Source organism: Balaenoptera borealis, assembly GCF_965194805.1.
Source record: "Balaenoptera borealis genome assembly, chromosome: 12".
NCBI lineage: Eukaryota > Metazoa > Chordata > Mammalia > Artiodactyla > Balaenopteridae > Balaenoptera > Balaenoptera borealis.
Genome location: NC_138869.1, coordinates 71381596 through 71396519, shown reverse-complemented (window position 1 = coordinate 71396519; position 14924 = coordinate 71381596). Strand labels below are relative to the sequence as shown.

General features: G+C 40.3%; 1 protein-coding gene across 5 annotated transcripts in view; it reads left to right on the top strand.

Annotated features, from left to right (window-relative positions):
* STK38 (serine/threonine kinase 38) overlaps nucleotides 1-14924 on the top strand; it is a 122772-nt gene that overhangs the window by 29554 nt on the left and 78294 nt on the right. For 2 of the 5 annotated variants that reach the window (XM_082346709.1, XM_082346710.1), the window contains exons 8-14: nucleotides 487-589; nucleotides 1452-1513; nucleotides 7459-7576; nucleotides 8612-8735; nucleotides 8906-9001; nucleotides 9980-10074; nucleotides 10566-12586. In XM_082346709.1, the coding sequence (XP_082202835.1) occupies nucleotides 487-589; nucleotides 1452-1513; nucleotides 7459-7576; nucleotides 8612-8735; nucleotides 8906-9001; nucleotides 9980-10074; nucleotides 10566-10696 (729 nt within the window). In that variant the 3' untranslated portion in view covers nucleotides 10697-12586. Of the gene's footprint in view, nucleotides 1-486; nucleotides 590-1451; nucleotides 1514-7458; nucleotides 7577-8611; nucleotides 8736-8905; nucleotides 9002-9979; nucleotides 10075-10565; nucleotides 12587-14924 lie in introns of those variants that run through there. The other 3 variants (XR_014232542.1, XM_082346712.1, XM_082346711.1) reach the window with 3 other exon arrangements.

The following is a 14924-nucleotide window of genomic DNA, read 5'->3' as shown; positions in this document are numbered from 1 at the left end:
TTAAGCATCCAGTATCGGGGATAGGCAGACAGTGATGTACTAAGTCATTTGCATGTTATGTAGACATTAAAAATGATTTTGAAGAAACACAAAAGAATATTTGATTGAGTTAGTTTAAGAAGTAAAATTAGATGCTGTGGATACACCTGAAACTAATATAATATTGTATGCCAACTATATTTCAATATTTTAAAAAAGTGAAAAAAAAGTTAGATGCCACGGAGGGTTCAACTAGTTTTAAAGTTTATATTTGGACAAAAACAAAGGTAATGTGCAAAAATGAAAATACTTTTATTTGTGTAATAGGATTTGGGGTGATCTTTAAAGAATTTGTTTGCTATTATATATTTCTCCCTGTGGTAAAAGAAAAAGCAGCACCCTTTGGCTGTGGAGCTGCAATGGATACTGCACAGAGCTGGAGAAGATAATGTTCTGTTTCACATCCATGAATGTTCATCCATTCATTACCTTGTTTCCTCCCCGTAGGGCCACGTGAAACTTTCTGACTTTGGCCTTTGCACAGGACTGAAAAAAGCACATAGGACAGAATTTTATAGGAATCTGAACCACAGCCTCCCCAGTGATTTCAGTAAGTGTTAACAGTGATGTTAGCCTTTTTATCCCTTAACTGGGCCTGGAAGAGCTGTTCCCCTGGTAACCAAAATATGCGGGATGGATTAGGAGATTCTCACAGTTTGAGTCTTTAGAGAATAAAAATACCTTCCCAGGTTTGCCTGTGATTTGTACTATATGGTGAGGCAAGATGAAGGCTACCAAATGTGTTAAAGGCAGATGTCCAAAAGAGCATTCTTTGGAGCTCTACTGAGAAGGTTACAAGGGATGAATAAGGAGCAGGCAAGCAAAAGTAGTAGAGGAAAGAGTCCTGGGAACAACTCCAGATTAGATTTATCCTTGGTGCTTCTTCCTGTCATGGCAGAAAGAAGTTTATGAGTTACTTTCACGCTATCAAACCATTGAAACTCTATAGTAAAATTACAGTTCATCCTTGAGAAGCTTATGTCCATAGTGTATTATATATTCAGAAGTCTCTGACTATGTAACAGTTACTACTGTTGGAAATTTGATAGTAATTTTGAGAAGTTGTGAATGTTTTAGGTCCACTTTGGGACCTTTGCTTCTGATGAGACTGAATTCCCTGTGATTCTGATTAAATTCCCTTTAATTTTGTTTAAGGCCTGTCTGTGTCCTCTCTGGCCACCTGATCCACATAGAAGTGTGGCTTACAGCTCTTATTGTGTGATTCTTTGAGTTAATGCTTTAGAGCCTCTGATTTGGGCTTATGAATTTGCTGGGAAATGTGTCATCCAGAGTTATTGATGTATGGGCAGAAAAGCAAGACTTGAGGGTCTCATGTGGCTTGAACCAGAGCCTAAAAAAGTAGTAAACTTTATTCCTGAACTTTGATTAGAACTTGTTTTCTCTGCTTTTAGCTTTTCAGAACATGAATTCCAAAAGGAAAGCAGAAACCTGGAAAAGAAACAGACGTCAGCTAGTAAGTAATATTTGTGGCTTCTTAAATGCTACAAACCAAGTATGGATCAGTTTAAAAGTATGCACGTAAATTTGCATTTGATAAATGTTTGCAGCTTACCTATTCCTTGTTTTAAATTACCTTAATAGAGCACTGTCATTATGTTGGTAGCGCCAAAAGTAATCTTTTGAAGGAGGGCAGATAATATGAGGTTGTTTTGGTTGTGACGTTTTCAGTGGATGACCTCATTCTGACCTTTTACATTGGTGACAACCCCTTTCCTTCCTGTTGTACCTTTTCCCTATGTTTATGGTGGTAAAGGGGTTATATTTAAGATGGAGTTCTCGCAAAATGAAACTAAGTACAAATACCTACCCAGAGCTTTAAGGCTGTGGTTCTCAAACTTATAAAAGTTTGATTCACCGAGTCAAATCAGTTCATCTGCCCCACCCTTTCCTACTTTATGGTGGAAAAAGGAACTTGGTGATAAAAACTGGAGAGAAATTTAAGGGAAATGCTTACTTTACTAGTATTTGAGTATATACACATAAAATTATGCCCCACAAGCTTAAAAATAAGTAACATTATTGCATTTACCTTGATATCAATAGCATGTTGGAATTTATTTAAATAGTACAAATTCACCAGTGAAATATTGCCGTCTAGGCAAACTTTTATTCTGACTCATTGGTTCATAAAATGCAATGCACATATCCCAGTGTCTAGTTATTGGAGAATTATTGACCAGATATAATAGAAATGTGTATCACTACATACTTAGGCTTTGCTAGAAACCCAATAGCAAATTGAAAATAGTAAAGCTAAACTATAGCAGTTGGTCATTAGAAAGCAAGAATAGCAGGGATGGAAAACTATGATTAACTTGAAATGATGATCATGCATGTGTATTAGCTAGAAATAGTGGCACTTCTGCTTGTTGGTGTATACAGTTGTAACTTAACAGGTTTGCCAAATACAGTGTTTTGGCCAGATTTCTTAGTAAAATAGTGAATTAGAGTTCTCTATAGTATCCTTAATAACTCATTTAGTAGGTTGCTACTAAGTACCTGTTAGTCATATGTGAAAGTGGAAGCCTTAGGATTAAGAAAGAATCAAAAGAAAGGCTTGCATTTTTTGGATTCATTTAAGGCCCATCAGTGGGCCTCAAGACCATGCTTTGAATATTATGATTTTTATGTTAAACCTGGGCTTTTGGAAATGTAGAAAGTGAAATTAATCTGTGATATCTTTTTCTAACATTAGCTTGGGGATACTTAAGTTTGGTATAGCTAGTCACATCATAGCCTTCTTTCCATAGCTTGTTAAGGATTAAGGAATGTCAGGAGCAAATTTGGTCAGGTGCTTCTATTATGTCTCTCATAGAGCAGTAGATCTTAGCCTTGGCTGCATACCAGAATCACCTAGGGAACTTCAGAACTTACTGATGCTGGGTCCCACCCCAAGAGTTTCTGATGCAGTTGGTTTGGGGTATATAGTCTCGGTATCTGATTTTTAAAAGGGCTCTGCGTGATTCTACTGTGCAGTGAAAGTTGAGACCCTCTATCTAAGAGACTATTTCTTAAACAGTAGCTTCTCCATTATTGGGAGACTGATAATTATCTATGTTTTGGAGGGTAACAAAAGGTAGGGAATCTTCTGTGATTAAAAAAAATTTTTTTTAAAGCAAACTAAGATTTAACCTTTGGCCACTTTAATTTTGGGGGTAATTAAGCTTAAATACCTTAAATTATTCTTGTACTCTGAGAAGCTTTATGCCCTTTGACATATTCCAAAGGATCATGTCAGACTTACTAGGAACCCCTTATAGGTCTATAAGGAAGGAAATTTCCCAAGTTCCATATTTGGAGTTAAGTGTTCTTTAATAGTTAATGTTTTTTAATCTGAATAAACTTAGGTTCTCATGCTGTGGTTAAGGTTCTTGCCTTTTTACTCTATCGATAGTAGAAGTGGTCATCCTCATATGACCTCCTTTGATAACTTGAAGAAAATAAAGCTAACTTTCAGTCTTCAAAAGGTCAGTTAGCCCTGTGCTTTTGACCTGTTGTAAGTGATCCCATTCAGCTAGTACCAAGTGGAAGGTTAATATTAGTTAATGCTTAATATAAATTTATTGCTCTAGGTTAAGCCTAACATATATAATTGTTCACCCTGCCTGCTACTTTTCAGTCCATTGAGAATCACTGAAAAAAAGCAGAGGCTTTAGCTTCATCTTTGGCTGATTAAATCCTATTCTAATATTTGTAGTACCAGCATGGTCCTGGGTAACTCTTAGGCCCTAGTAACTGATTAGGCAATAGGTATGAGCTAACTTTAAGGTATTAAACCACAGAGGTAAAAGATGAGGTACATCTAGGCATCCAATCTTTGTCAATTCATTTTTTTTGAGTGTAGAATTTTCAGAAGTCATTAAGTAGGAAATTAAATTGCTTTATATCCCCTAAAACCTTAAATGAAATCATAAGTTGGAACATATCATATGTTTGAAATGACTATTAACAGTGAACAAAACTCTTTTAGAGCGCAGCTCTAGCTGACACTGTGAACACCCAGACAAAAAAAGGAAAAAGAAGGGTATAGATTTGAGGTATTAAGAGCTTCAAGTTGGAGGACACCCCAGTATGGAAAATAGACAAAGGTTTGGGAAGGGGGCAGTACCTGGATCACTTGTACTTACCATGTGCTAAAGTGAGAGTGGGCTCCCAAGGTGGGACTCTAGTTCCCAGGTGAGAACATTACCTTATATCACAGTTTTGAACCTGCTGTTGCCTACATTCTATAACTCCCAAGATTTTTTTTTTTACACCTTAGTATCTTGAAGAAATTCTTTTTTTGTGGCAGTAGGTCTCTGGTTTTATAATAGAAATCTTTGGACAAATAAGATTTACTTAACATTCAGCTGTGCTGGAATATATTTAGTCTAAATTGAAGGGTTTCTGTAGTTTCTCAACTTTTAGAATTAAAATATTTCTGCTTCCTGGGGAAGGCCCAATCCATGTTTCAGACTCTAAAGCTTTAAAAAGAAACACAGTTGGCATTTATGTTATTTAATATGTGTATTTGAAAGAAAACAGTGTACAATTTTCCATATGGAAAAAATGAGTTCCTGCCTTACCGTATACACAAAAATCGATTGTAGATGGAAAATAAAACTTAAAAAATTTTAGAAGAAAATACTGGGCAATAATATATTTATGACTTCAGAGAAAGGAAGGGTTTCTTAAATAACGTACAAGAAGTACAAATTGTAAAGGAATACTTGGTGTATTTTACTACTTTAAAGAAAAAAAAACCTTCATATATTGAAAGATGTAAGCAAATGAAAAGACAAGCCACATGGTCCAGCTACTTTGGAATTATCTTATAGTTCACGTGCATACCCTACAACCCAGCAGTTCTACCCCTAGTCAGATGCCATGGAGAAACTCTTGTACCAGGAGGCATGTATAAGAATGTTTATTGCATTTTCATAATGGCAAAAAACTGGAAATAACCCAGTGTCCATCAACAGGAAAATGGTTACATTCTGGAATGGAATATTGTTTAGCAGTGAAAATAATTGAACTACAGCTACATGTGACATCATGGATCAATTTTAGAAACAAAATACTGAGAGGAAAAATTAGGTAGCAGAAGACTGCATGTAGAATATTTTTACAAAGCTCAAAAACAAAACTAAGATCTCAGTTTGAGAGACACATGTGGCAAACTTACTTTTTAAAAGCAGAGGAACGGAATACCCTGTCGGTCCAGTGGTTAGGATTCCACACTTCCACTGCAGGGGGCATGGGTTCAATTCCCTGGTCGGGGAACTAAGATCCTGCATGCCACGTGGTGTGGCCAAAAAATAAAAATAAAAAAATAAAAGCAGAGGAATGATAAACATAAAATTGAGCATGGGGGTTAGGAGAAGCAGGAGGATGGGCTGGTGGGTACACTGTTAGTTTGAATAATATCAGTGATACATATTTTGGTTCTTCATTTGGACTCATGGGTATTCATTTTATTATGCTTCATAATTTGGTAATTTTACATTTTTTGGTATGTAACAAATAAAAAAATCATAATAAAAATGATAAGCCTCAGTCTGGGAGAAGATATTTTCAATATATAAAACTATAAAGGATTAATGTTCTGAATCAGGATTAATGCCTTGGATTCATAAAGAATTACTACGAGGGACTTCCCTGGTGGTCCAGTGGTTAGGACTCCACGCTTTCACTGCCAGGGCCAGGGTTCGATCCCTGGTCGGGGAACTAAGATCCCATAAGCCGTGAGGCCAAAAAGAAAAGCTAAAAAAGAAAGAATTCCAAGGAATCAGTAAGAAAAAAGATGATGCAACTGAAAAAAAACTAATGGTCAAAGGATCTGAACAGTAATTCACAGAAAAAAGAACTGAATGGCTAATTAACATATGAATATGCACTCAACCTTACTAGAAATAAGGGAAATGCAAATTAAAACAGCAAGATCCTATTTCATGTTCATCAGATTGGTAAAAATTTAAGAGTCTGACAAAGACAAGTGTTGGTGAAAGTGGAGCACTAGGAGCTCATCCCACTGGGCATGTTTAAATAGACGTAACCACCTTGGAGGACAACTGGATGATGTCTGATTAAATTGAAGATGCTCATGATGCAAGACCCAGCAATACTACCCAGTGCCCAGGACATGCTACAAGAATGTTTATTCAGGTGTTACTTGTTATAGTGAAACATTGGAAGCAATGTAAGTGTTTATTTAGAGAAGAACGTATAAAAAACATTGTGACATGTGTATAATGGAATAGTGTACAGCAGTGAAATTAGTGAACTAGAGCTACATGAATAAATCTCAAAATCATAATATGGAGGAAAAAAGCAAGTTTTAGCACTGTAGAATAATGCAGTACAGTATGAAACCCTTTATTAAAAGTTGAAATATACAAGAAGTTATATGCCATTTATACAAATATCCATACAAGCATAGCAGAGGGGTAGTTATGATTTCAGGGTAGTTATGACTTCAGTGGGGAGAGAAGGATTCTGGCTTTAATCATTTCTGTAGTTTTGTTTCTTTTAAAAAGGAATGATCTGAGACAAATATCACAGATTATTAACCTCTCTTTAATATGGGTAATGTATACATGGATGTTGTATTGTCTGTGCTTTTTTTCCTGTATGTTTGCAGTATTTCATAATAAGTATTTTTAAAAGTCCACACAGCTGTAGCTTTTAACTTTAGAAGTTATATAATATGGAAAGCACTTAGATTAGAGCCTTCCATGTGGTAAGCCCTCAAATGCTGAGCACAGGAAAGGCTTTTTGACTGTACTTCCTCTAGTATTGCAGTCCTGGTATATGAGAGTAGATTACTTGAATTTAGAAAATACTCTTCTAAGAACTATTTACATAAATGTTTCGGTTTGATAAGTAGACATTTATAAACCTTTGACCACTAGGTTATAACTTTAGCTTTTGATAATGAAGTTTCCCTTTATGATTTTCCAAATTAAAGAGGTAGAAAGAGGGATGGTTTTGAGCAAGATATTTAATTTCCAAACCGGGCTCTGCCAGTTAACTAGTTCTGAGGCCTTGGGCAAAACCGTTTTGGGCATCAGAGTTTTATCTGCAAAGTTGGGCTAATAAGGTCCTCTTCGCTGAGTTTTGTCATAGGCTCATAAGCATAAAAGGAGTACAGGGCCTGGCACTTACTGGGTGCTCAGTTATGGTACTAGTTGCTACGACAGATACCTTTGACCTAGTGAATGGTCTCTCACCTCACTGACAAAGCTTTATTTTCGTTCTGGAAGTTCTCTGGCAAGCCAGGCTTGCCATTAAGCTGCTGGGCCATCCTGCTTATTTAGTTTGTGGGTAGCTCTAGGTGATACTTGTAGCCTTTGGTCTCTAGAACAGAACTCTGGGCACCCACCTTCCTGCTGGGCTTCCTGATGTGTGTACGTGTTTCAGGCCTTCTCCACAGTAGGCACTCCTGACTACATTGCTCCTGAGGTGTTCATGCAGACCGGGTACAACAAGCTCTGTGATTGGTGGTCGCTGGGGGTGATCATGTATGAAATGCTCATCGGTAAGTTGCGTGCTTTCAGAGGACTTTTTCTGTGCAGTCAGGAAAGAGTCCTATGTTGATAATAGACTGTTTCAGGTGGGGGTCATCTAAGTGAGCACTTTTCCCCCCTCATCTTTCAAAGTGAAGTTTCCTAGGTAGAAAACGCTGGGCCATCAAATGTATCCCACTATATTCTGGCTCCCTGGCACCCTCTGGTGGCTTTGTTGATCATTTATCATGGTTTTCTTCGATTTTTCCATCCTCTCCATCTGGCAACTCTTTCATTCACTGGCATTTATTAAACACCCATTGTATACAGAGAGCCTTCACTGGGCCGTGTCTTGAGCACTCTTTACTTCTTAGTTGCTGTCCCCCCTTCTCTCTCAAAGCCTTCAGAGCATGGACCCCTCAGACCTCTCTCCCTGTTGCTTGGTATATCTGTGTATTTAGGGGACACATCTGTGGGGCTGGCTATATGCCTGAGCACTAGGAGAGCCCATCTGTCTGTGGTGGCCCTGAGTGAGTCTGTGTGAATGACTGGTGTGGCGTCGTCTGGCTGTGTTGTCTTTGGGAACACTGGACGCATGCCTGTGGAGGCGGATGTGGTCTGTGTAGAGGGCAGGTGGAGTATTACGGTGACTATCCTTCTCACCTGTAGTTCTCAAAGAGAGGCATGGTGGTCACTTTTCCCAAATAAGGATATTCCTAGAATGGAGTCGTTTCTTAATGATGTTGTTTCATCCTTTCGTTTTCCTCTTTGGGCACAGTGAGCCCCGCCTCTGCAACTCTGCTTCTGTCCTCCTTCTTTTTTCCAGCTCCAGCTAGTAGCTGGCTCCCTGGTGGTACCAGAAGCACAACTTCACTTTGGGTTTAGGAGTTTGGGGGAAAATGAACAATTGGTTTAGATGTTTTCTGGGGTGAGTGGAAATCCTGTCCATGTCATGTAGGGAAGGACATATAGGATCATTAAAGATATATTAGAATCAGATTAAGGGGAATAATCTCAGATTCAAAGTTCTGGGATGTAAAAGCTCCGAAGTTCCCTTTTTATTACAGGCTACCCACCTTTCTGTTCTGAGACCCCTCAAGAGACATATAAGAAGGTGATGAACTGGAAAGAAACTTTGACTTTTCCTCCAGAAGTTCCTATTTCTGAGAGAGCCAAGGATCTAATTTTGAGGTATCAGAGAACATTTCCCCTGTCCCCCAGCCAGGCTTTTTGACATGAGTGAATCTATTTTTTTAAAATTTTCATCATTTCCTGGGTCGGTCCCTCCTTCCTCCCATTTCTCCTTTTCTTTTTCTGAAGAGACTACTTGAGGTATGCTGAAAGGCCTCTGTCTTTTCCAGATTCTGCTGTGAATGGGAACATAGAATTGGAGCCCCTGGAGTTGAGGAAATCAAAAGTAATTCTTTTTTTGAAGGTGTTGACTGGGAACATATCAGGTATATCCATATAAAAAGTTTCAGGATAATTTCAGAAAGTCTGTAGTTTGCTTAATACTAATTTAGAAGCACCACTACTGGCAAGCCAAGTATGTTCGGAAGAGAGCTTCTTAGAAATTCAGGGTCTTTTCCTGATTTCCATTCATGGCGAGGATTGGGAGTTGGGGCTTCCTGTCACCCGTGTGCCACGGGACACGTTGAAGCCAGCAGTCATTTCCAAGGTGAAGTGAACTTTGGATTCCACGGTGAAAGGACTACCTAAGCATTGTGTTGCACTTGCTTTTACCAAGAACACACCAACTTCTCTAGTGTTAGGAGCCACCAGCAGGACTGTCCCTGCCCCTAGGGTGGAGGCTATCACTGGGAGACAGAGAAGGAAGAGAGGAGTGGAAGAAGGATGGAGTGGGGAAGGGCGCAGAGGGGAAGTGGAGGGGAAGCGTGAAACTGTTGGCGGACAGGGCTCGCAGAGAGCTGCCAGCGCTGCACAGACCTCCGTACTCAGCATTCATTGGTTGAGCAGAAGATGAAGTTGTCATCCATTTCATAATAGTGTTCTAATTCGCATGCTTGTGATTTCTACCTTTGCCTTTTAGCCACTCTACTCGTTGGCACTTCTGGTAGAAGAGGGGCAGAGCCCTACACGAGGGACCGTTTAGAGGTTCAGTTTCCCTTTTCAGCAGACAGGGCAGGCTGTCAGGGAGAGTGTGCTAACTTTGGATTTTAATTTCTCCTTATTTTTCTTGTCTTTCTTCCTAGCTATGAATAATTGTTACATTTTTTTCATCATAGTTTTCTTTGGTTGTAGTCAGCTGGTGTGGTTGGTCAGTGGTCATAAGCTTTTCAAAGGAAATTAATGCTGCCTGCCAGTGGACAGTCTTCCCTTGTCAGACCAGGGGTCTTTTTTGGAGAAAGACTTGATTACTTGTGATCCATATGATTACTAATCGTAGTAATTTTTGGCATGTATGTTCTTGGCAGAGAGAGGCCTGCTGCAATATCTATTGAAATCAAAAGCATTGATGATACCTCAAACTTCGATGAGTTTCCAGAATCCGATATTCTTAAGCCAACAGGTAATACTACCACCGCCTCAGGCTGCCTTATAAGTGCATTATTTCCCCCAAATTTTGGGGTGATGTTTACAAATCAGGGTAGAGAACATGGAGAGGAACTTCAGGTCTTCAGGCTCTTTGTAAGTATTTTTCCAGTGTTAATGCAGGGCAGCAGTGAGACCTTGTTGAATGGAAAGTAGTGAATACAAACGCCCATATTTAGCCTGCTCAGCTGGGTGGGTGAACCACAAAGATTTGTTCTCTTGTTATTTATTAAATTAAAGGTTAGGTAATCTGAAATGACAGAAATGAGAAAATAAAACTTTTAAAATATTGTGAAAAACATGAGGTTCAAAGAACATAGGCAGGCAAATGTAGAAAATTTGCAGAGTGAAAAATAACTTTTCCCAGATAGAAGCTGTGGTATGTTCTTCAGAATGTCATGTCTTCAGTACTGAGTAGTCCATCAGGGTAAGGCAGTGAATCAACTCTCACATCTGTTTCTTTCCCAGTGGCAACAAGTAATCACCCTGACACTGACTACAAGAACAAAGACTGGGTCTTCATCAATTACACATACAAGCGCTTTGAGGGTCTGACTGCGCGGGGGGCAATACCTTCCTACATGAAAGCAGCAAAATAGTTTCCTTGAAATGGGATCCTAAATCGAGCAGTTCTTTGTACAACATCATGGTTTTCTTCTCACATAACTGTTTTGAAAGAGCTTCCAAGAAGTTTATGGAACCTATCAACGCGTCATGGTAAACTCCTGAAATGTGATAGTAAGTGGATTCTCTTCCATAATGCATCTGATGACCTGTAGAACAAAGACAACCATTTCTACTACATCAGCCATTAACGGCTGTCCTGCTTCTTTAGAAGCATCATGAGCCAATTTGATGTTTTAAAAAAACTTGAGTTTTCCTAAGTTCATCAGAATGAAGGGGGAAAAACAGCCATCATCCAACATTGAGATTGTAACATATACTTACAGCCAATTCCTGTGATTTTGTGACATGCTTGCTACCAAGCCCACCAAGTATTTTTTTTTTCTTTACAGCTAAAAGTTCCATAGTACTAAGGAAATAAAGCAATAAAGAAAGCTTCAGTAGCCAGCATTCTGGCTGAAGGAAATGATCCACCATTCTGAGTGGGTGGTGGTGGTAGTTTCTCCCCAAACCTCAGCCTCGGGCAAGTAGCTTTTTATAGCCTCCATTCATGGTGCACTTTATTTATGGTACTAGGATAAAGACCCTCAATCCATTTTGATTTATCTCCTTCCGCCCATCTGAAATACTCACGCTGCTTTTCTGAGTGTTGATGGGAAGATACCAGCTTGATCCTTTGTTGCTCTTAGAAGGCCCAAAAAGCCACTGGGCATTGCCAAGGAGTCCCGGATCACGTGGAAAATCCTCACTTTCTCTTCACGGCTGTGTTAGAAAATCCCTTTGGATGTTGCCGTGGACTAGCAATACCCACAAGTGCTGCCAAAAGGACCTCGGTTTATTCCTGGGAACACAGCAAGGAGCGCCCAGGCAGAAGCAGGAGGCCTAGAACCCTCTTGGCTAAGGCGCTGCTCCTGCTCCGTGTCCAGAACCTCCCTGCAAGTGGTGAAGGAACGAGCCCAATACAAAGTGCAGAGCCAGCCTGCAAATCCGTGCAAAGTTCACGCCTCAATCTTTGGTGCAACTGTATTTGTATTCTCTTAGTATTTCTCCTCTCCCAACTTTAAGTAACCATTTTGCCTTGGAATCATGATTACAAATTTTTCCTTTGCAGATGCCTTCCTGGGGGATGGTCCTCTTCACCCTAAAGGGTCACCTGCAGGCTTGGGCTGACCAGGCCTCTCTGCTGTGGTGTTCTCAAGAGAGACCCTCTGAATTTTAGCACAAAGTGCCTTTTCTTTCACAGCTGCCACCGCCTTTAGAGGACTTTTGCTGCATCAGAAAAATGTGGAGGCTCCATATTAATGCATTATTACTTTTAAAATTTTGATAACTCTTAAAGCATCATTTGCACCTATGTGGTAACTTTGCCTGTAACAGCAGAGTGTCATAGCCAAGCCACAGCTGGGAGACTGCTTTCTGCCAGTCTTGAGGTTGTTAACATCAGCTATGAAAGGAAAGTATGTCCTAGCTTAGCCATTCAGAAAAGAAAAATGGACTATCAAAGTTACAGTAGTTAAGTGAAACTGCTTTGGGTTTTAATGTCTTAGAGGAAGAAAAAAGAATATTAGGGAAATATTAACTCTGGATGAAGGTAATGTGTTTCCCCTTATTCTTTCATTCATGGTTTGCTAGTGAGAAGGAAGTGAGATTCTTTTGTGGAACTTTGTAGCTTCTTTGGATTACCAAATAGTTGGGGTCTTGACCCCAGTTGGGGTTTTGCAAGAGTGTGTGGTAAGCATGGACAATGAGGTAGTAGGAGGGTGGTAGGTAGTCTGTGTGTTGGGGAGTGGCAGGGGATAATTTGTTTTGGGGGGGAATGCCCGCATTTTAACTTTTAAATGTCTGAATAAACTGTGTGAAAACAATAGTATTAAGTCTGTGATGTGTTTTAAAGCAAATGTAGCTTGTAATTCAAGGAGCCAGAGTGCTGATGGCTTCCTCTAACCCTTTTGTCTGCAAACCGTTAAACACTGAAGACCACCTTTAGGCAAAATGCTTTACCATCTCGGGGAAGACGGGACCTGCTTTTTTCCCTGAGAACAAGTCTTCTGAACTGGAGTTCACGTAAAGAGACTGTCTTCTGTTGGCCTCGCACCTGTGCTCTTTTCACCTGGCTCAGTGTTACTGGGCAGTGGACACTCTTGCAGTAAGTGCAGTTAGGCCAAGGGGAGACCTGCCGACGAAAGTTCTGTCAACCGGTGGACCCTTTATACAACTGTTGTTTGTAGCTCAGCCCCATTTTTTCTCAGCCTGGGGTTGACCAGGAATCTCACAAGCTCCCAGGATGGACTTCTCAGCTCCCTGTGTCCACCAGAGCAGGGCTCTGTCTCTGGATGTAGATTTAAGGAGTCTTATGGGTCCCACTTCTTAGCTCCTTCTCTGGGTCAGGAAAAGGACCCTCAGGCAAAGAGGAAGGGGCAAAGACCAGCCAGAGTGGGAGCTGCAGGCAGAGGTTAGTTAAATGCAGCCTTTCCAAGGCTGATGAGTTTCAAGAAACATGTCGGGAACCACTGGCTCAGTGTTGCTCCTATTCACAGATAATTCTGTGTCCTGTCTCTTAGGAGGAGTTAGAAAATAATAGAACTTGAACTGTACTGCATACTAAAATGAAACTGAATGCTGATGTCATTCAGACTCCTTCATTCAGGAATACATCAGCATTTTTTTCAGTACCTATTTAAGAATTTCAAAAGTAAGAGGGGAATTCCTTTGGGATTAATGGTCAGGCTGTGAATAGCAGATCGCTAATTTTAACACTCATCTGTATAGTGTAGGAATCCTCTGCCATTGATTGCTACTACTATTTCTCTGAATCATCTCCTTGGAAAGCATATTTCCTGGATCACCTTCCCCTGTTACTCTCTCCTGGGCCTCTGTGTGTAACCCAAACGGTGTTTTTAATTGAATGCAAAAGAAGTCAATGAATGGTATTTTCCTTTCCTAGTTAGTTAGCAACCATTTCCCTGGAATGATCTGTCAAAACCAACACTGACTTAAAAACAAACAAGCCTCCACGCTGCTCTTTAGGCATATTTTCAGAGGAGAAAAACATCTTGCCCACATAATACTTAAGCATTCATAAAATACAGAGTTCAATCCCAGGTACACTGGGGATGCAATAGGGAAGCCCACTGTGGTTCTGAACCACAGATCAGTTTGAGGAGAGAATTGCCAGCCACAAAGTTGGCTTAACAGAATTGCAGCATCAACTATAAAGTTATTAGTATGTTAGTGTTGCTGTAACAGTACTATTAAGCCAACCCTGAGTTGTTGGGAAGGTTGAGGAAGCTTCCCAGAGATGTTAGTAAGTAGCAGTGATTTGGCAGAGGGGAAGGTGAGCAGTGCAGGATTTGGGAGGCCGGTAGGTATGGTCCCGTGCTGTGACAGAGGTGTGGAGCTGTGAGTAAGTGTTGCTTCCTGAGAAACACTCTGCAGTCACTTTCGTTACTTCATTTCCCTCTCACTTCAGTCTGGTTTCTTCCCCTTGTGTGAAACACGTTAGTATTAATTATCCCATGTGCAAAACGTGCTAGTACTAATTTTTATAATCATTCCTCTGTTCACTGGCGTCCTAACTGCCACATCCACTGGCTTCTCTTCAGCCCTCATCTACCTGACCACCCTGCTGCACTCACACTGTTGAGTTAAAACAAAAAACTCTGCTCCCACCTCTCTGACTTCCTTCTTGGTAGTTCCTCTACCACTGCCCAAATGCTGGTGCTCCTCAGAGCAATGCCTTTGCCTTTTTTGCACTCATGTGGTCTCCCCCATACTGTGGCTTCAGCTGCCGTTTTTGTGGTGAGATCTTCAAAATGACCATCCTGCCTGGATCCCTCCCCAGAACTCTAGATCCCATGTAGCCAAGCGCCTATTAGAAAATGCCACCTGGAAGGCCTCTTACAGATACAAACTGTCCTTATGGAGCTCCTCTTGCCTCCACAGCCTTTTTTCTAGCTCATTCTACCTGCTGTCCAAGCCAGAAATTTCTTACATGATTCCCATCAATAAACATACATAATTCTGGGGCATGATTGTCCATCCCACCAGTGTCTTCATCATTCCTTGCTGAGTCCATTGTTGTGGTCTCTTAGCTGACCTCTTTGTCCCTGGTCCTTCCCCTTTCAAGTCTGTCGTCCTCTCTGCTGCCAAAGAAACTCTTTTAAATTTCAAGTCTGATCCTGTTATTCTCCTGCATAAAATCCT